Source organism: Lucilia sericata, unplaced genomic scaffold (assembly GCF_015586225.1).
Source record: "Lucilia sericata isolate MDLA Ls3-8-SP2 unplaced genomic scaffold, ASM1558622v1 Contig001483F_arrow, whole genome shotgun sequence".
NCBI classification, from domain to species: Eukaryota; Metazoa; Arthropoda; class Insecta; order Diptera; family Calliphoridae; genus Lucilia; species Lucilia sericata.
In genome coordinates, this window is record NW_023995411.1 from 36,747 (window position 1) to 62,500 (window position 25,754).

Below are 25,754 nucleotides of genomic sequence, written 5' to 3' on the forward strand. Positions count from 1 at the left end.
CTATAGACTAGACTATAGACTAGACTATAGACTAGACTATAGACTAGACTATAGACTAGACTATAGACTAGACTATAGACTAGACTATAGACTAGACTATAGACTAGACTATAGACTAGACTATAGACTAGACTATAGACTAGACTAGACTAGACTATAGACTAGACTATAGACTAGACTATAGACTAGACTATAGTATAGACTAGACTATAGACTAGACTATAGACTAGACTATAGACTAGACTATAGACTAGACTAGACTAGACTATAGACTATAGACTAGACTATAGACTAGACCAGCGGTTCCCACCGTTTTTTACTTCGCGGACCCCTTGAGGAATTTATTTAATTTCACGGACCCCCATACATATTTTGATATCTTATTGTTATAAATAACACTGTGATACAAAAGTGAAGAAAAATAAAATGCAGTCGTTCTCATATACCAATTCTATTTCGTTATGGTCCATAGAGTACGAATATATTTTTAGTTTTTCCCTATCACTTCGTTAACTTACTTTTTAAGAGCAAAAGATGCGAAAAAGAGCCATTTTTGAAATTTTAAATTTGAAAAATCATAAGTTTAGTAGTTTTCATCCGATTTTCAAATCCGATATTTTTTTTTAATGATACAAGTGTTGCCTTTTAATCCAAAAAAGAAATCCAAAATTTATGGTCAAATGTCTGAGTTACGGTCGTTTAAGTAAAAAACTCACACTTTTTTAAAAAATTTTCATTTTCATCATGCTCTACTTTGGCCATGAGGCAGTGAGTTCATCTTTTATTACTTTCCTGAAGAATCACATAAAGAAAGGTTTCTAAAACTTGTTATTTCATAAAAATCTATGAAAAACTGGATGATTTATGACAATTTTTCTAATAGCATGTTCCTCGAATTTTTGGTTTTCTCCATACAAATTAATTTTTGCATAAAAATGTTTATAAACATTTTTTAAACTTGTTACAAAGAAAACCAGAAACATGAACATTTTTGTATGGAAGAAATATGCTATATTTTTATAAAACTGAGCACAACTCATAACCTTTTTCATCGATTATCATAAATTGACCATCATTGGAAACCCAACTTAATGTGCCTTTTTTCAAATGTAATAAAAGCTAAAGTTACTGCTTCATGGCCAACGTAGAGCAGTATGAAAATTAAAAATTGTTGAAAAAGTGTGAGTTTTTTTACTTAAATGGCCGTAACCAAGACATTAATCATAAATTTTGGATTTATTTTTTTGGGTTGAAAGACAACACTTGTATCTTTAAAACAAAATATCCAATTTGAAAATCGGTTGCAAACTACCAAACATATATTGTTTTAAAGTTAAAACTTCAAAAATAGCTCTTTTTCACATCTTTTGCTCTTAAAGAGGAACTAAACGAAGTGAACGGGAGAAATTAAAAATATATTCCTACTCTATGGACTATAACGAAATGGAATTGGTATATGAGAACCCCTGCATTTTTTTGCTGTATCACTGTGTAATTGTTCGTCCGAAAATTGTCTTAGTCCTGGTTCATAAACCCTATAAAATATTCCCGTACATTGAGAATATTTAGTATTTCGGAGATGTTTTCAATTGCATGGTTTTAAATATAGAATGACTTCTAACATGATGTTTAATTTTATGATCGTGAGAGCTTTCATGTTCATTTCTCGTCAAGGTAGCGAAAAGGTTTCTTTATCAAGTATTGTCGACATGTGCTTAAAGAGTCATGTTTCTAAATTTTTTTTTGCGATTGCATAGGAGTGAGCTGAGTATGTAAGCTAAGTTTTCGGGAAAATATGTGAAAGTTAGACTTCTTCGATGTTGTTGCGGAATGCGTTACCCACATAAAATATGACCTGAACTCTTTGCGAATGTACTGTGAATTTGGATCTTAAATTTGAATTTTAAAATACCTACGAATTATTTTACTGCGTGGTTTTGACTATTTACGCATAACGCTATGAATTTTCTGATGTTGATTTAATAATATTGAACAACAAAATTAAGTTAAAATCTGTGTATCACGTCGGAATGGAATATTTATATTTAAAATTAACTAGATTAACACTTTTGCTTACAATTTAAAAAAAATATGAAATGTGACCTAACTTCATATTCCGGGATACCAGTATCAGTATTTAATTCTAAGGCAAATCATTATCCGTCTGCTATAAAAACACTTATTTCGATACATATACATTTATAAAAATTACAAATCACATAATACTTTACTTTATAAAAGTGAAACAATAAATTTGTAGGGCCTAGCTTCATCCTGATAAACGACCGAAACAATAAATTCAAAGAGTCACCAACAAATCTGGGATTATTGAATAAAAATTGTGTATTTTAGTATTTATGAAAAATTTGGAGATATTTTTAATATTTTCTAACATATAGAGAATATTTTTTATTCATGATTTTTTTCGTTCGTCTTCGCGGACCCCCTAGGATTTTGCTACGGACCACTAGGGGTCCGCGGACCCCCTTTTGGGAACCGTTGGACTAGACTATAGACTAGACTATAGACTAGACTATAGACTAGACTATAGACTAGACTATAGACTAGACTATAGACTAGACTATAGACTAGACTATAGACTAGACTATAGACTAGACTATAGACTAGACTATAGACTAGACTATAGACTAGACTATAGACTAGACTATAGACTAGACTATAGACTATAGACTAGACTATAGACTAGACTTAGACTAGACTATAGACTAGACTATAGACTAGACTATAGACTAGACTATAGACTAGACTATAGACTAGACTATAGACTAGACTATAGACTAGACTATAGACTAGACTATAGACTAGACTATAGACTAGACTATAGACTAGACTATAGACTAGACTATAGACTAGACTATAGACTAGACTATAGACTAGACTATAGACTAGACTATAGACTAGGACTATAGACTAACTATAGACTAGACTATATACTAGACTAATAGACTAGACTATAGACTAGACTATAGACTAGACTATAGACTAGACTATAGACTAGACTATAGACTAGCACTATAGACTAGACATAGACTAGACTATAGACTAGACTATAGACTAGACTATAGACTAGACTAAGACTAGACTATAGACTAGACTATAGACTAGACTATAGACTAGACTATAGACTAGACTATAGACTAGACTATAGACTAGACTATAGACTAGACTATAGGACTAGACTATAGACTAGACTATGACTAGACTAACTAGACTAGACTATAGACTAGACTATAGACTAGACTATAGACTAGACTATAGACTAGACTAGACTATAGACTAGACTATAGACTAGACTATAGACTAGACTATAGACTAGACTATAGACTAGACTATAGACTAGACTATAGACTAGACTATAGACTAGACTATAGACTAGACTATAGACTAGACTATAGACTAGACTATAGACTAGACTATAGACTAGACTATAGACTAGACTATAGACTAGACTATAGACTAGACTATAGACTAGACTATAGACTAGACTATAGACTAGACTATAGACTAGACTATAGACTAGACTATAGACTAGACTATAGACTAGACTATAGACTAGACTATAGACTAGACTATAGACTAGACTATAGACTAGACTATAGACTAGACTATAGACTAGACTATAGACTAGACTATAGACTAGACTATAGACTAGACTATAGACTAGACTATAGACTAGACTATAGACTAGACTATAGACTAGACTATAGACTAGACTATAGACTAGACTATAGACTAGACTATAGACTGACTATAGACTAGACTATAGACTAGAACTATAGACTAGACTATAGACTAGACTATAGACTAGACTATAGACTAGACTATAGACTAGACTATAGACTAGACTATAGACTAGACTATAGACTAGACTATAGACTAGACTATAGACTAGACTATAGACTAGACTATAGACTAGACTATAGACTAGACTATAGACTAGACTATAGACTAGACTATAGACTAGACGATAGACTAGACTATAGACTAGACTATAGACTAGACTATAGACTAGACTATAGACTAGACTATAGACTAGACTATAGACTAGACTATAGACTAGACTATAGACTAGACTATAGACTAGACTAGACTAGACTATAGACTAGACTATAGACTAGACTATAGACTAGACTATAGACTAGACTATAGACTAGACTATAGACTAGACTATAGACTAGACTATAGACTAGACTATAGACTAGACTATAGACTAGACTATAGACTAGACTATAGACTAGACTATAGACTAGACTATAGACTAGACTATAGACTAGACTATAGACTAGACTATAGACTAGACTATAGACTAGACTATAGACTAGACTATAGACTAGACTATAGACTAGACTATAGACTAGACTAGACTAGACTATAGACTAGACTATAGACTAGACTATAGACTAGACTATAGACTAGACTATAGACTAGACTATAGACTAGACTATAGACTAGACTATAGACTAGACTATAGACTAGACTATAGACTAGACTATAGACTAGACTATAGACTAGACTATAGACTAGACTATAGACTAGACTATAGACTAGACTATAGACTAGACTATAGACTAGACTATAGACTAGACTATAGACTAGACTATAGACTAGACTATAGACTAGACTATAGACTAGACTATAGACTAGACTATAGACTAGACTATAGACTAGACTATAGACTAGACTATAGACTAGACTATAGACTAGACTATAGACTAGACTATAGACTAGACTATAGACTAGACTATAGACTAGACTATAGACTAGACTATAGACTAGACTATAGACTAGACTATAGACTAGACTATAGACTAGACTATAGACTAGACTATAGACTAGACGACTAGACTATAGACTAGACTATAGACTAGACTATAGACTAGACTATAGACTAGACTATAGACTAGACTATAGACTAGACTATAGACTAGACTATAGACTAGACTATAGACTAGACTATAGACTAGACTATAGACTAGACTATAGACTAGACTATAGACTAGACTATAGACTAGACTATAGACTAGACTATAGACTAGACTATAGACTAGACTATAGACTAGACTATAGACTAGACTATAGACTAGACTATAGACTAGACTATAGACTAGACTATAGACTAGACTATAGACTAGACTATAGACTAGACTATAGACTAGACTATAGACTAGACTATAGACTAGACTATATACTAGACTGTAGGCTAGACTATAGACTAGACTATTTACGAAGCCAAATTTAGGAAAAACGAGTAATATTAAGCAATTTGGTACAATTTTTAGTAAACGATTAATCGAGTATTTGAATAACCATTTCAAAAATTGCATATTTTTCCATAATGTATATTTTACTAATTATATTTAGGAATTTCTTTTGATTTTAACGATTTTGAAACAATTTCTGTGAAACAATTACTCGAGTACTTAGATAACCATTAAAAGTTTTGCAAAATTCTTTAAGAAAACATATTATTTAAACAGAATTTAGGAAAATGTTACAATTTTTAGCCATTTTAATAAAATTTCTATAAATGGTTATTCGAGTACTCAGTAACCATTTAATTTTTCTTCGCAATTTAGCCAAATAAATCGATTTTTCTGGAGATTTATCAGGGTTTTAACAATTTTAATGAAATTTGTGTACATTTTTGACAAACTGTTACTCAAGTATTTGGTAATCGTTTACTTAATAAACAAAATTTCGTTTTTTTATGGAAATTTTTATCAAACGGTTATTTGGTAACCAGAAAATTTTTTATAAAATTTTTATCAAATTGAGTCGAGTTTCTTGAGATTTGATAAAATTGCTGTTGAGAACTCATTGTTATGAAGTTTTATCTAAAGGTTACCCAAGTACTTGGTAACCATGAAATTCTGCCATTTTTTTTTTAAATTTGCTTATATAATTTTGATATTTGTTAAGTTTAAACAAAATTCCTTTTTACATGTTTATGAACCCTTATACGATTACTGTTTATTTTATAGTTTCTACAACACTATTGTTGTTTTTGCCTGCTGCGGCATGCCATCTCATTCTGCCGCTTAAGTTGAAATTCTTTACGTGTTCAATAACTTTTTAAAAAGTCTTAGTTTTTTTATTCAATATTATGAGGAGAATGTCTTGCAGTTGGAGCTTGTTTTTTTTTTGTGAAATTTTCAATGTCTGCTTACTTTGTTGGAATTGTAAATTTTTTATATGTTGGAATTGTATTGTTGTTGTTGTTGTTGTATGTGATAAATCGAACTTGTTTTAGCAGATGTTTATTGGTCAAGTAACAAAAAAATGTTAAAAAGGAAAGAATTAAATTGATTTTGTTTTTCGAAAAGCTTTTCAAAAGGTTTTTTAGGCTGGAAGTAAGAGAGGGAGGTGGAAGAATAATGAGAAGGAATAAGGGGCAAGAAAGTTAATGTTAAAACCTGATAAACATTTCTATAACACGAAGAGTTTGACAGAATTTTGTAATTTGTAGTTTAAAAGATTTAAAACCTGCATCAAACCATTAGGTATGATCTCAAACAGCTTTAAACTAGCCTATTTATCAAGTAATATAGATATTTTACTTCCAATGTATAATTAATTTTATTTCAAACTCTTTAATTTTTCCTTACAACCTTTTCAAACTTTAAGGTATGACATCAAACAGAATCAAACTAACTCTTATATCTATATTAAACTCTCTTTTGTTGTAATTTAGGACTAAAATTTAAGTAAAATTATCTTTTATTTAAAAATTTTGTGTTCGAACTTCTTTGAACCTTTAGGTATGACATCGAACATTTTAAAATTTTCATTTCATGGTTTGAAATTTCCCTATTAAGGCCAAAACAAGCTTTCAACTTATTAATTTTATCAGCTTTGAAAGCAATTGGCTTCAAACTTTTTGAAGTTTGATCAAACCTTTTAAAAATTTTTGAAAAATTTATATAATTCAACTTTTAATCTGATTATTTCTTAAGAAAAATATTTAATTATACACGCAAAAGGCTTTAAACATCTTCGAACCTCTTCAAACTTTATAGTATGACATCAAGCTGCCTACAACTATGTGTTATATCCACTTATAATGCTCTTAACTTGTGATTTAGAACATAAATTGTTGTAAAATTAACTTTTATTTAAAAGTTGTTTGTTCAAACTTCTTCCAACCTTTGGGTATGACATCAAACAGCATCAATCTAAATCTAATTTACACAAAAAGCACTTTTAACTTGTGATTTGAGACCTATGCTCCTTAATTTTACTTTAATTTGCAAATGGTTTTATTTGAACCTCTTCAAACATTACTGTATGACATCAAACAGCCTCCAACTATGTGTTACATCCACATAAAACACTCTTAACTAGTGATTTGGAATTTCAATTGATGTAAAATTAACTTTTATTTAAAAATTTTTTGTTCAAACTTCTTCCAATCTTTGGGTATGACATCAAACAGCATCAAACTAACCCATATTCTCACAAAAAACACTTTAAACTTGTAATTTGAAACTTCTGCTTCTCCATTTTACTTTAATTTACAAATGGTTTTGTTCAAACTTCTTCAAACCTACCGGTATGACATCAAACTTCTTCAAACTCTCATTAATTGACTTTAAACTATCTTTTTTATGCCTACAAATGCTTCAAAATTGCTTATCTAGTTAGATTCCCATACAATTGGCTTCAAACTTTAATAGGTTTGATCACCCTTCCAAACTAATAGAATTTTTATAAAAAAGACCTCGTGCTTTCCTCTCCTCTACAAACCCTCAAACTTTAAATAAAAGAATTTCTGCTATTTCCTCCTAAAGCGTTTTACATTCTCCCCTCATTCGCTCTTCTCAATGTTCCCTCGTAGAACATCTTTATCCCCGAGTTTTAAAAAATTTCATTCAATTATAATTCCATCACCCAGAAAGAACATCATTCATCTTCTTCCAACATATCATTTGAGCCCAACAAACCAGTTGGGAAAAAAATGTATTAAACATTTCAAAACTTTTGAAAGCTGTTAAGCAAAAAGCCCCAGAACCCTTCAACTATTACTCAAAGCTAGAGTTTTAACAAAACAATTATTAAATTTTTCATGTTACAACTGAATTTTTCTTGTTGTATGCTTTGATTTTTTCTACGTTTTTTCTTAACTTTTAATAATTTAAAATGACGAGTTTTTAATGACTGTTCAATATAGGGGCGATGTTGTCTGTGATGTAAAACAAAAAATCTAAGATGACAAGAGCAACAGCAACAATATCAACAATATATTGTTGTTATAGTATTTGCAATATTGTAAAAAAGATGATTTAATACAATAATAATAACAACAAAATGGTTTGAAGAAAAAGAAAATCGAAAAAAAGAGCAGAAGATAAAGAACCAAGGTGGTAACATGCATATTTTCATAAAACAAACGACAGCGCAAACAAACAACAAACTAGACAAACTAAATGAACTAAAATAAAAAAGTTGTAGCAAGTTGTATGTGGAAAATACACTGAGAAAAAGCATTGAAAAGATCATGTAACTCCTCGATTTCTCAATTCAGAGTTTAGGAGTTTGCAACTCTGGAATTTCGCAATAAATGGAAGAATTTCTTGTCTATGCTGTAAGTGTTTGGGAGATTGAGACCCTCCATTTGATAGATCCAGAGTTTCTAGTTTTATACTTGAAACAATTGTCATATTTCTACTTGAGGTTTTGGAGTTTAAATCATGCAACTTGTTGGGTTCCATTTCAGAGTTTAGAAGTTTGCAACTCTCTGTTGGTAGTTCCGGAAATTTCGCAATAAATGAAGGAATTTCTTATCTCTTCTCTTAGTGTTTGGGAGATTGAAACGCTCCTTTTAAAAGAGCCGGATTTCTCTTAACGTATATAAAGAAATACGTGACCTGTTTAAATTAGATTAAGATAAAGCTTCTATTCCTTCGATCTTCCAAATGCATAATATTTCAGCAATTTGTTCCCATTCTCCTTTGTGTATTACGGGAATGTCTTGTCTTTAATCCTTGAATTTTAGATATTGAACGTATTCGTTTGTTAGATCTCGAAACTTCACAATATTCGACGAATTTGTAGTCATCTCGGAGTTTTAGAGTTGGAAACTCTTCATTTGGTACAACACACTACATTCGAGGAATTTGTTGCTTTATTTGTGACCGAAACTCTCTATGTAGTAGATCTCGGAACCCCATAATATTCGACAAATTTGCTGCTTTCTTTTCGGAGTTTTGGAGGTGGAAACTCTTTATTTGATAGACTTTGGAATTTCACAATATTTAAGGAATATGTTATCTTTTTTCTCAATGTTATATTATTCTCTCCAAAACTCTCCACTCAGTTGAGCTCGGAGTTCTCAAAGTTTTGGAAATGGAAATTTATCATTTCATAGATCTCGGAATTCTACAACAATCGTGGGTTCTTCTCAAAGTATTTGAGAGAAAAACTCTTCATTTCATGTTCGCAATATTCGAGGAGTTTCTCTGTAGTAGATCTCGGAACTCCGAAATATGAATTTATTAACTTCATGAAGTTTTGAAGATGGAATTTGCTTAAAGCTTTTGTGATCGAAACTCTCTATTTGGTAGATGGTGCGAAACTTCGCAATATTCGACGACTTTATTGCATAGTTTCTCAAGTTTCTTTTGGAGATGGAAACTCTTCACGTAGTAGATCTCAGAATCCCACAATTTTTGAAAAATTTGTTTTAATTCTCTTTAGAGTTTTGGAGATTGAAAATGTGCATTTGAAAGATCTCGGAACTTCATAATATTCCACGAATTTGTTCTCTTTATTCCCGAAATTTTGGAGGTGAAAACACTTTATTTCGTACCTCTCGAAATTCCACAATATTCGAGGAATTTGTTGCCTTTTTTCCTAATGTTTTAGGGGTAGCAACTCTCTATTTTGTTGATCTCGGAATTCCTTAATATTCGAGTATTTTGTGCCATATTTTCTCAATGTTTGGTCATGGAAATTCTTTATTTGATAGGTATCGGAATTTCTCAATTTTCGAGGAATTTGTTGCATTTCTACGCAAAGTTTTAGATGTGAAAACTCTTCAGTTGGTAGATTTTGGGTAATCCCGCAATGTCCAGGAAAATTCTTATATTTGTCTTTGGAATTTTTGAGATTTATGTTCTGCCTTTGGTAATTAGTGGTATTCGAGGAATTTGTAGAGTTTTTTTCTTAGAGATTAAGAGATTGAGATTCCCCATTCGATGACTTCCGAAATAGCACAATTTTCGAGGAAATTCTTCTGTTTCTCGTTGAATGTTTATCTACTGATGTTCCACATTTGTTAGTGGTCGGAATTCCCACAGTTTTTTTAGTTTGAAAATCTTCATTTGGTAGATCCCGGAATCCAGCAATGTTCAAGAATATCTTCTGCTTCTTGTAGGAGTTTTTTAGATGGATGTTTTGCATTTGGTAATTGGCGTATTCCAAGGAATTTGTAGACCTTTTTCTTGGAGATTTAGTGATTGAGAATCAAGCTATTTTCAAGGAAATGCTTCTGTTTTTCGTTGGAGGCTTTGATATGGAAGTTCTGCAATGTTCGTGGATATTCTCCTATTACTTCTTGGAGTTTCTGAGATTTAAGTTCTGCTTTGTATAGTTAGCGAACTTCGGCAATATTTAAGAAATTTCTAGCTGTTCTGCCCCTCAAGTTTCTAGGTGTCCTGTTCATTGAAATTCTTCATTTTGCAGATCCCGAAAAATCAAAAATAATCGAGGAATTTCATGGCTCTCTTCAGAGAGTTTTGGAGATTGAAAGGTATCTCTTATGAGATCCAGTAATCTCTCAATATTAAGGGAATTTGATATATTTTGTTATAGAGTTTCGGCGATTGAACTTCTCCATTCCTCGATTTTCAATAAATTTGATGTCTTTCCTCTCACTGTTTGGGAGATTGAAATTCTTCGTTTACTAAATCCTGGAATTTCTTAATAATTGGACAATTTGATGTCTTTACTCCTTAAGTTTACGAGATTGCAATTCTTCATTTGTTAGGTCCCGATATATTCGAGGAATTTGTTTCCTTCCAGGAACTAGGAGATAAAAATTCTTCTTATTCGGGAAATTTGATGTCTTCATTCTTAAATTTTAGGAAATTGAACTTTTTCACTTGTTAGTTGTTGGAATAACCGAGGAATTTGAAGTGTTTCCTCTCAGGAATTTGGAGATTGAACTTCTTCGTTTAGTAGAGCTCACAATTTCGGGAAATCTGATGTCTTAAAGTTTAGGAAATTGAACTTCTTCACAGGAATTTGATGTGTTTCCTCTCAGGAGATTGAACTTCTCGCAATTTCACAATACTCAAGGAATTTCTGAAAATTTCTCTGTGAGTTTTGGCTGTTAAAGTTCTTCATTTGATAAAACCCAGTTTTCCACAATAAACGAGGAATTTCTAGTCTATTTCCTTGGAGTTGTAGAAGAATTTTTGGGTTTTCCTCTTAGGGTTTCGGAAATTACTTGAAAGATCTCATAATTCCCCAATTTCCTTGACGCTTTCCGTTTTGCTTTGGGCAATTTCTTTCAGTATTTTTGCCAAGATTTTTGAGGCCAGTTTTTTTCTTTTCCTTGCCTTCATATTTATTATGATTTTTAGTTGTTGTTGTTAGCTTGTTGTTGGCAATAAGTAGTTTAAAGAAAAAAAAATTTGTTGCTGTTTTGTGGCACCAATATTAATGTTGTTATTGGTAGCAAAGTGCATTAAGATGAACATTTTCTAAAGCAGCTGTTTGCAATTCTTTAAATAAGATTTGCAATGTGTTGTTGTTTTTTTTGTTGTTTTGAAAGACATAAAAATTGATGAAGTGCTGCTGAAGCAGCCACATACGCGAAATCATCAACATCAACGCTGTTGTCGTCATCATCATCAGCATCAGCATCATTTCAACGTCACTTTTTTGTTGAAGACTAAAAGCCAGCAGCAGCCTTTACATTAACTACAACATCATTATTAACATTTCTCATATCATCATCATCTTCATCATGATTATGATTATTATGTTTAAAGCAACATACAGTGTAAAGAGTAACACGGTTTGCTTTAAGAAATCCTCTAACTTGAGTGAGTTTTGGGCTGGTTGTCGGTCGGTCGTTTTGGTTTGGAATGATGAAGTTTTATACTTGTTGTTGCCTCCAAAGAGGCGTCACAAAGACCATGTTTAATAATGGTTTTTTGCCTGCCTGCCTGCCTGTTTGCCTCGTTGTTGTGGCATGTTGTTAGTTTGATTGTATAGCTATCTGTCTGTTCGCTTAAAGTCAATGCCACTTGTTGTTGTGGAATTCTTTCAATCCAGTTTTTATAGAGCAAAAAGAAAAATTGTTACTCTGCTTTTTATTGTTTGCAGTCAGTCGTCAGCCAGTGTCCATGATTCCTTATTAAATGTAAACTAAAGCTTAAAGCTTTTGAAGAGCGCCCTTGTGTGGTGTGCCGGTTGTTTTTTTATTTTGGCATTCTCCGTATAATTTCTGTTACTGTCGTTTGCTTTGCTTTCGCATCTTTCTTCTTTGTGGTCCTGTGTAACAATTTGGAACATCTGATGATGGTTTCGCTGTGAAGTTTGTAGTGGTTTTTGTATTTATTGTTAAGTTGGACAATTGACTGCTTGTTGCATTTAAATGTGTTGGATATTATTGGTCGTTTTCTGTTGTTTTTTTTTTTTGTTATTGTAAAAACATGTTTAAAAAGCGTTGATTATGATGCTTCAGCAGCATTCATTTAATTTAAATTTTTGCAGTTTTATAGTCTGTTTTTAAATGCCTTTTACAGACGAACAGATACAAATTTGTATATAACACAAGTGGAAATAGCCAACGACTGGGGATTTCGGTATAAAATTCCAAGAGAAATGTCCGAAAGCCCCCACAAATCACTTCCAAAAACTTTCAGAAAAAAACGGCAAGACAAGATCAAGAACTTTCTATAGAAAACAGATACTGACTGATCAAACACTTTTCTATCGAAAACAGATCCTAACACGATCAATAGAAAACGGATCTTGACAAGATCAGGAACTTTTCGATAGAAAACAGATCCTGAAAAGATCAAGAACTTTTCTATAGAAAAGTCAACTTGACAAGATCAACAAATTTACGATAGAAAAGTCAACTTGACAAGATCAACAACTTTTCTACAGAAAAGTGAGTTTGACACGATCGACAACTTTTCTATAGAAGAGTCAACTTGACAAGATCAAGAACCTTTCTATAGAAAACAGGTCTACAACTTTTCTATAGAAAAGTCTACTTGACACGATCGACAACTTTTCTTTAGAAAAGTCAACTTGACACGATCGACAACTTTTCTTTAGAAGAGTCAACTTGACAAGATCAACAACTTTTCTTTAGAAAGCAGATCCTGACAAGATCAACAACTTTTCTATAGAAAAGTCAACTTGACAAGATCAAAAAGTTTTCTATAGAAAAGCCAACTTGCCAAGATCAAGAACATTTCTATAGAAAAGTCAACTTGACAAGATCAACAACTTTTCTATAGAAGAGACAACTTGACAAGATCAACAACTTTTCTTTAGAACAGTCAACTTGACAAGATCAATAACTTTTCTATAGAAAAATCAACTAGACAAGATCAATAACTTTTCTATATAAAAGTCAACTTGACAAGATCAACAACTTTTCTATAGAAAAGTCAACTTGACAAGTACAAGAACTTTTCTATAGAAAAACCAACTTAACAGGATCAGCAACTTTTCTTTAGAAAGCAGATCCTGACAAGATCAACAACTTTTCTATAGAAAAGTCAACTTGACAAGATCAACAACTTTTCTTTAGAACAGCCAACTTGACAAGATCAAGAACTTTTCTATAGAAAATTCAACTTTACAAGATCAACAACATTTCTATAGAAAAGTCAACTTGACAAGATCAACAACTTTTCGAAAGAAAAGTCATCTTGACAAGATCAACAACTTTTCTATAGATAAGTCATTTTGACAAGATCAACAACTTTTCTATAGAAAAGTCAACTTGGCAAGATCAACAACTTTTCTATAGAAAAGTCAACTTGACAAGATTAACAACTTTTCTTTAGAAAGCAGATCCTGACAAGATCAAGAACTTTTCTTTAGAAAAGTCAACTTGACAAGATCAAAAACTTTTCTTTTGAAAAGTGATCTTATCAAATATTGATTGAGATATCTCCAATGTTTCTTTTCGGTTTCAAAACTTAATATGCCTCCATTTTCTGTTGCATTTTTCTCCTTTTTACTCTGTGCAGCAGTATAATTAAAAATTCCTTTTGTTTTTGTGGCAGTTTAAATTGATGGTATGTAGATTATGTCTGTTTTTTCTTAAATCGTAAGACCTGTTTTATTGGTTTCTTAATATAACTTTCAACCAAAAAAAATATTTGCGTTCATAAATCATAATAATTTGATTTTTAAGGTTTTTACGCTCATATTTCTTTTGGTTGCATATTTTAAAAGGAATTTTCTTTAGTTTTTAGCACGAAAAAAGTAATTAACATTTGAATTTTTTAAAATCCTTGATTTAATTGGTTTGGAAAGAAAAATTCATCTTAATCAGACTTTTAGCTGAAACATCTGTTGCTTGTTAATAATGAAATCTTTTGATATCTTCCTAACCTTTCATTAGTTAAAAATATATTATTAGATGATTCATAATAAAATTCCTTAAGCTTTCATGCTTAAATCCGATTATAATTCTTTTTAAAGAAAATTTTAACCACTTCTTAACAAATATTATTAATAATGATCATCCTCTTTCTCTCTCTTATTCCTTTTATTATTTAGTTTTCAATTCTTAAGAAAAATATTTTAAAATTATAATACAATTTTTTTTTGTATCCTTTTTAAATTCAACAATTTTATGCTGTTTTATAAGATCTTTTTGCATTTTTTCAAAAACAATGCCACTTTAAGAAATGTATAATAATGACTGCGAATTCCATTTAGTTTTTTTTGGTTCAAGCATTAAGAATGCTACAAAAAGGTAGCAATCATTTTTTATTGCCAATCAAATAGTGTTTAAATTGAAGCCAACAAAAGAGGGATTTTTGAAAAGTCACACCAACAGAACATTAATTTTTGGCAAGATCATCAATTGTCACAAAGAGATTTAGAGGATAAAAAGGCTTAGAAAACTAAATTTGAAAACTTGATCTTGTCAAGTTGACTTTTCTATAGAAAAGTTCTTGATCTTGAAAAGATCACTTTTCTATAGAAAAGTTCTTGATCTTGACAAGATCACATATCTATAGAAAGCTTCTTGGTCTTGACAACATCACTTTTCTATAGAAAAGTTTTTGATCTTGACAAGATCACTTTTCTATAGCAAACATCTTGATCTAGACAAGATCACTTTTCTATGGAAAATTTCTTGATCTTGACAAGATCACTTTTCTATAGAACATTTCTTGATCTTGACAAGATCACTTTTCTAGAGATAAGTTCTTGATCTTGACAAGATCTCTTTTCTATAGAAAGTTCTTGAGTTTTCTATAGAAAAGTTCTTGATCTTGTCAAGATCACTTTTCTATAGAAAAGTTCTTGATATTGACAAGATCACTTTTCTAGAGAAAAGTTCTTGATCATGACAAGATCACTTTTCTACCGAAAAGTTCTTGATCTTGACAAGATCATTTTTCTATAGAAAAGTTCTTGAACTAGACAAGATCACTTTTCTACCGAAAAGTTCTTGATCTTGACAAGATCACTTTACTATAGAAAATATTGATCTTGACAACATTACTTTTCTATAGAAAAGTTCTTGATCTTGTTTTATAGAAAAGTTCTTTATTTTGTCAAGATGAGTTTTCTATAGAAAAGTTCTTGGTCTTGACTAGATCATCCCTTTTTCTTTATTATCGCTTAAAGATCACTATATGATCTTTAAAATATCGTTAATAATGATCTGATTTCCTTCTTCGTTTTATGTGCTGGCAGGTTGCTGATATCTTGACCATTCATGACACAAGATGTTGAAAGAAAAAAAAACAAGAATTAAAATGATTTTCTGCTATAGTTTTCCAATTCAAATGATGTTGCTGTATTGTGTTCTCTTTTGTGAATTGTAAGATCATACATCTTTGAGATCATACATTAAACTGACAGTCATTCAGTTATGCACAGACTGTTCTATTTTTTTTTTTTTTTTGTTTTCAATATACTTGAAGAAATCATCAAAAAAGTAAAGCAATGTCCTTCGTCAACTTTGATGGTGGTACCTTACAATCGGTCTGTTGGTTATGTTCGATAAAAAGTGATCTTGACAAGTTCAAAAACTTTTCTATGGAAAAGTTAAGATCAAGAATATTTCTATAGAAAAGTGATCTTGTTAAGATCAAGAACTTTTCTTTAGAAAAGTGATCTTGTCAAGATCATGAACTTTTCTGTAAAAAATTGATTTCGACAAGATCAAAGTCTTTTCTATAGATCTTGTTAAGATCAAGAACTTTTCTATAGAAAAGTGATCTTGTTAAGATCAAGAACTTTTCTATAGAAAAGTGATCTTGTCAAGATCAAGAACTTTTCTATAGAAAAGTGACCTTGTCAAGATCAAGATCTTTTTTGTAGAAAAGTAATCTTGTCAAGATCAAGAACTTTTCTATGGAAAAGTGATCTTGTTAAGATCAAGAACTTTTCTATAGAAAAGTGATCTTGTCAAGATCAAGAACTTTTGTATAGAATAGTGATCTTGTCGAGATCAAGAACTTTTCTATAGAAAAGTGATCTTGTCAAGATCAAAAGCTTCGAGTACAGACTTCCAAGTTCGTCTACATCCTTTACAACTGTCTATACCATACAATGTTCAAGTAGCTCCAGTTTAAATGGAATTTTCGTTTTCTTTTGTCTTGAAAGCCGCCTTTAAGATTTGAGAAAAAAAACTTAACATTTAATAGCCAGACCCAATCAAAAAACTGCACCAAAAGAAAAGGCCATAAAAAAAGAATAGTTTTAAAATATTCCTAAGTATTCAGCTCATCATACGTTTAGTTTTTGCCACACAAAGGCCCCTTTAAGCGAGCAACAACAGCAACTTGACAATCAGCATTTAAAGGTAAACTTAAATATCATACGCGTTAAAGTGCAGAAAAATGTTGAAAACATTATCTCTTAAGGTTCTTGTCCAACTCGAGAACCAACTGCCAGCTAAAGAATTTATATTTGTGTGCCTTGTAACAAAACCCAACTCACATAAATACAATTTAGATTAAAAAGCAAATGTAATATTATGTTTTCAAAAGATGCGTATCTATTCGTTTCAGTAAGGGGAAGAGAGAGAGAGAGGGATAGAGATAGAGATAATGAAAAAAAAAACAACCAACTACGTTATCTGAGTTGCATAATATAAAGATGATTACCAAGAAATCGCACCAATACCCCAACCATCATTTTCCACACTATTTTATTATTATTATTATTATTTCGCACAGTGCCTTAAAGTAATTAAATACCTTTAAATACCTTTTGGGAATTTATAGTTAAATACGTTTTTAACTTTTAAATGAAATCATACCTTTAGCTTTAAAACTTCCTTAGGGGCTCCAATAAAACTTAAACTTTAGAAAAAAGTATATATGATGAAATAGTTTAGAAAACTTTAATGTCATTAAGCAGGAAGGAAGATTGAATGGTTGGTTGGTTGGCAGTTGTAGTAACAATATAATTTTCTAAAAGTTTTTTTTTTTTAAATTGGTTCAAAATGTGTTTTTAATGATGTGTCTCTTGTTGCCGCTGTCATGGAAAGAATTTCTCTCTTACATAACTGGCAGAAAATTGATGATGGAAAAGTGCCACAAGAATGATGATAAAGATTGTTAGAGATAGCTGCTCTTAACACTTGGAAATGGTTAATATTTCTTTAGAAAAGTTGTTGATTTTGTCAACTGATACCTTTTCTATAGAAAAATTGTTGATCTTGTCAACTGATCACTTCTCTATAGAAAAGTTCTTGATCTTGACAAGATCACTTTTCTATAGAAAAGTTTTTGATCTTGACAAGATCACTTTTCTATAGAAAAGTTTTTGATCTTGACAAGATCACTTTTCTATAGAAAAGTTTTTGATCTTGACAAGATCATTTTTCTATAGAATAGTTCTTGATCTTGACAAGATCACTTTTCTATAGAAAAGTTCTTGATGTCGACAAGATCACTTTTCTATAGAAAAGTTCTTGATGTCGACAAGATCACTTTTCTATAGAAAAGTTTTTGATCTTGACAAAATCACTTTTCTATTCAATAATTCTTGACCTAGACTAGACTGCAGACTAGACTACAGACTAGACTATATAATAGACTATAGACTAGACTAGAGACTTGACTATAGACTAGACTATAAACTAGACTATGGACTAGACTATAGACTAGACTATAGACTAGACTTTAGACTAGACTATAGACTAGACTATAGACTAGACTATAGACTAGACTATAGACTAGACTATAGACTAGACTATAGACTAGACTTTAGACTAGACTATAGACTAGACTATAGACTAGACTATAGACTAGACTATAGACTAGACTATAGACTAGACTATAGACTAGACTACAGACTAGACTACAGACTAGACTATAGACTAGACTATAGACTAGACTATAGACTAGTTTATAGACTAGACTATAGACTAGACTATAGACTAGACTATAGTCTAGAATATAGACTAGACTATAGACTAGACTATAGACTAGTTTATAGACTAGACTATAGACTAGACTATAGACTAGACCATAGACTAGACTATAGACTAGACTATAGACTAGACTATAGACTAGACTATAGACTAGACTATACACTAGACTATAGACTAGACTATAGACTAGACTATACACTAGACTATAGACTAGACTATAGACTAGACTATAGACTAGACTATAGACTAGACTATAGACTAGACTATAGACTAGACTATAGACTAGACTATAGACTAGACCATAGACTAGACTATAGACTAGACTATAGACTAGACTAGACTATACACTAGACTATATACTAAACTATAGACTAGACTATAGACTAGATTATAGACTATACTATAGACTAGACTAAAGACTAGACTATAGACTAGACTATAGACTAGACTATAGACTAGACTATAGACTAGACTATAGACTAGACTATAGACTAGACTATAGACTAGACTATAGACTAGACTATAGACTAGACTATAGACTAGACTATAGACTAGACTATAGACTAGACTATAGACTAGACTATAGACTAGACTATAGACTAGACTATAGACTAGACTATAGACTAGACTATAGACTAGACTATAGACTAGACTATAGACTAGACTATAGACTAGACTATAGACTAGACTATAGACTAGACTATAGACTAGACTATAGACTAGACTATAGACTAGACTATAGACTAGACTATAGACTAGACTATAGACTAGACTATAGACTAGACTATAGACTAGACTATAGACTAGGACTATAGATAGACTATAGACTAGACTAGACTAGACTATAGACTAGACTAGACTATAGACTAGACTATAGACTAGCCTATAGAGTAGATTATAGACTAGACTATAGAGTAGACTATAGACTAGCCTATAGACTAAACTATAGACTAGACTATAGACTAGACTATAGACTAGACTACAGACTAGACTATAGACTAAACTATAGACTAGACTAATGACTAGACTAGACTATAGACTAGACTAAAGACTAGACTATAAACTAGACTATAGACTAGACTATAGACTAGACTATAGACTAGACTATAGACTAGACTATAGACTAGACTATAGACTAGACTATAGACTAGACTATAGGCTAGTCTATAGACTAGACTATAGGCTAGTCTATAGACTAGACTATAGACTAGACTATATACTAGACTATAGACTAGGTTATAGACTAGACTATAGACTAGACTATAGACTAGACTATAGACTAGACTATAGACTAGACTAGACTACAGACTAGACTATAGACTAAACTATAGACTAGACTAATGACTAGACTAGACTATAGACTAGACTAAAGACTAGACTATAAACTAGACTATAGACTAGACTATAGACTAGACTATAGACTAGACTATAGACTAGACTATAGGCTAGTCTATAGACTAGACTATAGGCTAGTCTATAGACTAGACTATAGACTAGACTAGACTTTATACTAGATTATAGACTAGGTTATAGACTAGACTATAGACTAGACTATAGACTAGACTATAGACTAGACTATAGACTAGACTATAGACTAGACTATAGACTAGACTATAGACTAGACTATAGACTAGACTGTAAAATAGACTAAAATAATATACAGCTGTTTGATTCATTATATGTCAAACTTTTTTAAGGCTTGAAGCTAGTTTTTTTATTAAAATTTCTTAACTTCTACTAAATTAAATCACATATTCAAGCTTTCAAATTAAAATGCCTGAAATTTCATACTCGTGAAATCTTAATTAACTGCTCACGTCGTCTACACACGTCAGTACATTTTGTAAACTCCATAGAGGAAAACAATATTTTACCTCTAAACTTAAAATCTTTGAAAAAGTTTTTTTCTTCTACCAACCCAAAACCTGTATGCTTGATTGCTTACAAATGGGGCGTGCTTTTTTAACAAAACTTTTTCTTTTAAGGCAAAAATGTAAAAGAAGAAAAAAAATCCTAAAAAACAGATCTGCTTCATTTGTGTTGCAAAAGTTGATTTCGAACAATAATCAATGCACTCTGTGGCATGATTTACATTTGTAGATCCTTTTTTTTTTGGTTTTATTTTGGAGTTGCAAATCTTTGTCTGCAGACATTTTAGCTACGCGTGCTTAATTTAAATGCGTACCCTCGATATGTTCACATTTTAAACATGCAGAGTGTTGGAATATGTAAATTCTGTTTTTTTTAACAAGAAAACTAAAATTATTTTATAGAAATAAACTACATGAAGTTATGTTTGAAGTTATAGCAAAAAAAAAAAAACAACTTAAATTAATGGTTTGTAGTAAACATACAGATTTTTGTGTTTTTTTATCCAACATAGTTTTGAAAGGAAAAATATGACTCATTCTTCGCGGAATTTACAAATCCAAAAGCTTTCAAATCTGTTGTCTAAGTAGCTTTCAAAACTGTTGTCTAAAGTTACAATAAGTTGATGAAAATGTTCGATGAAACTAAACAACTAGTTTGAAACAAAACTATGACTAAAGCACAGATATTTTTGACGTTGAAATTTGATTAAACTATAGTCTACTCTACAATATAATCTACAGTCTAATCTAAAGTCTAGTCAATCATCTAGTCTATAGTCTAGTGATCCTGATTTCTATAGAAAAGTGATCTTGACAAGATCAAGAACTTTTCTATAGAAAAGTGATCTTGACAAGATCAAGAACTTTTCTATAGAAAAGTGATCTTGACAAGATCAAGAACTTTTCTATAGAAAAGTGATCTTGACAAGATCAAGAACTTTTCTATAGAAAAGTGATCTTGACAAGATCAAGAACTTTTCTATAGGAAAGTGATCTTGACAAGATCAACAACATTTCTATAGAAATGTGAATATGACAAGATCAAGAACTTTTCTATAGAAAAGTGATCTTGACAAGATCAAGGACATTTCTATAGAAAAGTCAACGTGACAAAATCAAAAACTTTTCTATAGAAAAGTGATCTTGACAAGATCAAGAACTTTTCTATAGAAAAGTGATCTTGACAAGATCACGAACTTTTCTATAGAAAATGATCTTATTAAGATCAAAAACTTTTCTATAGAAAAGTGATCTTGTTAAGATCAAAAACTTTTCTATAGAAAAGTGATCTTGTTAAAATCAAAAACTTTGCTATAAAAAAGTGATCTTGACAAGATCAAGAACTTTTCTGTAGAAAAGTGATCTTGTCAATATCAAAAACTTTTCTATAGAAGAGTGATCTTGACAAAATCAAGAACTTTTCTATAGAAAAGTAATCTTGTCAATATCAAAAACTTTTCTATAGAAGAGTGATCTTGACAAAATCAAGAATTTTTCTATAGAAAAGTGATCTTGACAAGATCAAGAACTTTTCTATAGAAAAGTGATCTTGACAAGATCAAGAACTTTTCTATCGAAAAGTGATCTTGACAAGATCAAGAACTTTTCTATATAAAAGTGATCTTGTTAAGATCAAAAACTGTAAAGAAGAGTGATCTTGACAAGATCAAGAACTTTTCTATAAAAAAGTGATCTTGACAAGATCAAGAACTTTTCTATAAAAAATTGATCTTGACAAGATCAAGAACTTTTCTATAGAAAAGTGATCTTGACAAGATCAAGAAGATTTCTATAGAAAAGTGATCTTGACAAGATCAAAAACTTTTCTATAGAAAAGTGATCTTGACAAGATCAAGAACTTTTCTATAGAAAAGTGATCTTGACAAGATCAAGAACATTTCTATAGAAAGGTGATCAAGAACTTTTCTATAGAAAAGTGATTTTGACAAGATCAAGAACTTATCTATAAAAAAGTGATCGTGTCAAAATCAAAAACTTTTCTATAGAAAAGTGATCTTTACAAGGTATATAGTCTAGTCTATAGTTTTATCCAAGTCAAGTCTATAGTCTCTTCTATAATCTAGTGTTTAGTCGAATCTTTAGTCTAGTATATAGGCTACTATATAGTCTATAGCATTGTCTATAGCCCAGTCTATTATCTAGTCCATAGTCTTACCTGTAGTCGAGTCTATGGTTCTATCTATAGTCTAGTCTATAATCTTGTCCATAGCCCAGATTATAGTATATTTTATGTCTATAGTCTGGTCCATAGTTCAGTCTATAGTCTAGTCTGTAATTCAGTTTATGTCTAGTCTGTAATCTGGTCTATAGTCTAGTCTATGATCTGGTCTATAGTCCATAGACTAGTCTGTAGTGTAGTTTATCATGTAGTCTATAGTCCGCTTTATAGTGTAGTCTATAGTCTAAACTAAGGTCTAATCTATAGTCCAGTCTTTAATCTAGTCTTAAATTTGTCTGTAATATTCTATTGTTTAAAACTGGTTTAAAGCTTAATAACAAGTTTGAAATGTATTTGTTGTGTTACAAAGGAATTTTTCTTTCAAACCCCCCCCCTTAAAACAATTGATCCTTAATCTTTATCTTATACAAACATTAACTGAAAAAAAACCATCTAAATTATTTATGATCTAGTTCTAGCAAAAACCAACAGGTTGTTGTTTTATTATCAAATAGAAACTCAAAGTCTTAAAGTAAATCTTTTAGAGAAATAAACTACATAGGAATGACCAAACGACGAAAAAAAAACATAACTTTTTGTGGACACATGCTGTGCCACTGAATGTTGCAAAAAATTCCTCTATTTGAGACGATAGTGTGTGTGTGGCAACTATACTTTAATAATAGAAGATTTGAAAAATCTTTTTACTTTTATTTATTTACAATCAAACCGAAATAAATATAATGTTGTGGAGCCTTCTTTTTTTGTTATTTATTGATGGCAAATATAAAATTTAAACCACGAAAAAGAAACCACTTGTGAATGCCAAGAAACACAGATGGAAGGACGGACGTTGGGATGGATGGACAGACACAAATAGTTTTGTAAACTAGAAATTTAACGATCGTCAATATCATCTGTATGTTATCCTTGATAAATCTAGTAATAAATTTTCTTTAACATAAAAAGAAATAAATTCAAAACTATTTTTATGATACAGGATTTTCAAGCGCAAAACTTGCAAAGAAATCTCGGACAAGTTAAATAAATGGGGGGGATTAAAAATGTTGGCTAACAGCAACTTAAAGAAGGCACTACATTAAATTGTATATAAAATATTAAATTTCTTAATGTTTGACTCTATTTTTTTCAAAGTGAATAAGGTTTGAAGCTAGTTTGAGTTCAAACTAGCATCAAACTTATTCCAACCGGAAAAATTCTCTTATTCTGATTTCTAGTTTGATGAATTTGATGGTAGTTTGATATCAAACTGTCATCAAACGCCTTCAAACCTATAAAATTCTTCTAGTTTGATGTCAAACTAGTATCAAACTTGTTCAAACCTGAAAAATTCTCGCTCTCTGACTCCTTGTCCATCTAATTTGATGACAGTTTGATATCAATTTAGCATCAAATGTCCTCAAACCTGACAAATTCTTGCTGCTTGACTCCTCGTTGTTGGAAATTCATGGTGTTTGAAGGTAGTTTGATTTCAAACTAGCTTCAAACTGAACTAAAATCCAACTCGTAAACGACCTTTTTAGTATTCCTGCCGACTTTTTCTACTTCTAAAAATGTCGGTTATTTCTCTTCCTTTTTTTGTGAACTTTTTTCCATTATTTATTTATTTTTTCCTATAATGACAACTTGTGCTTTATATTTGATTTATGGCTTAAATATAGAATTTGTAGCTTTTGAAAGATGCGATTTTTGTATGTAGTTTTTTATCCTTTTTCCACAAAACCAGCTCTAGTTTCTTTTTTTTTTTTACATTAAACCTACATTGACAGATGTTGCCTTTAGTATCTTTTCCAATTTTTTTTTTACAATAAATTAAAACACCAATAAAACATTATAATGAAATTCCATTTTTTCCTTCTTTTTTTTTTTTGATCTCATTGCAGACACCAACCAACAAATAAAAATCTTTAAATTCAAACAAACAGACAAAAAAGAAATATCTACAAACATGTTGTCATTGACATTGTTGAGAAACACCTGCTCATCATCATCATCGCGATCAGTATTACCAACAGCATCAACATCATCATCATCATCATTTTGCTGTTCTTCATCATCATGTTCTTTTTTTAAATCTGTGATTTTCGTACTTGTTATATTAATAAGTGCCCGCGGTTTGCAGCCCTCAATATTGGGTGTTTATTTTGAACGTTCACCCGAATCGGCTGTTGCTCCCAAGGGTGATGAGGTGGTGTTTGAATGTGAGGTGAATTTGGCTCCCGATCGTTTAGAGTGGAAATTTCGTCATTCTAGTAATCGTTCTGGTGATGGGAGTAAATATAAATATCTGTCAAAGGAGGTAAGTTGCATCGGCTCTTTTAAGTTCTCTATCTTCACGTATAACTCATTTTGATTATTTGTTGTAATAGATTAGACTATAATTGATCATAGATTAGTCTATATTCTTGTCTATCAGTCTATAGTCTTGACTGTAGATCACTCTATACCCTAGACTTCAGATCAGTTTATAGTACTACTTTTAAGTATCGACTAGTCTATTGTCTTGACTACAGATCAATCTATAATCTATTAATCTATAGTGTTGACTATTTATCAGTCTATAATATTGACTATAGACGGATCTATAATCTTGACTATAGACAGATCTATAGTCAAGACTATAGACAGATCTATAGTCAAGACTATAGAGAGATCTATAGTCAAGACTATAGAGAGATCTATAGTCAAGACTATAGACAGATCTATAGTCAAGACTTTAGACAAATCTGAAGTCAAGACTATAGACAGATCTATAGTCAAGACTATAGACAGATCTGTAATCAAGACTATAGATAGATCTATAGTCAAGACTATAGACAGATCTATAGTCAAGACTATAGACAGATCAATAGTTAAGACTATAAACAGATCTATTGTAAAGACTATAGACAGATCTATAGTCAAGACTATAGACAGATCTATAGTAAAGACTGCAGACAGATCTATAGTCAGAACAGATCTATAGTCAAGACTATAGACAGATCTATTGTCAAGACTATAAAACAGATCTATAGTCTTGACTTTGGACAGATCTATAGTAAAGACTGCAGACAGATCTATAGTC

General features: G+C 31.0%; 1 protein-coding gene across 2 annotated transcripts in view; it reads left to right on the forward strand.

The window, feature by feature from the left end:
• Positions 1 to 25,754, forward strand: part of LOC119611572 (interference hedgehog) — a 57,874-nt gene that overhangs the window by 12,223 nt on the left and 19,897 nt on the right. For both annotated transcript variants that reach the window (XM_037967215.1, XM_037967216.1), the window contains exon 2: positions 24,574 to 24,989. In XM_037967215.1, the coding sequence (XP_037823143.1) occupies positions 24,639 to 24,989 (351 nt within the window). In that variant the 5' untranslated portion in view covers positions 24,574 to 24,638. The remainder of the gene's footprint in view (positions 1 to 24,573; positions 24,990 to 25,754) is intronic.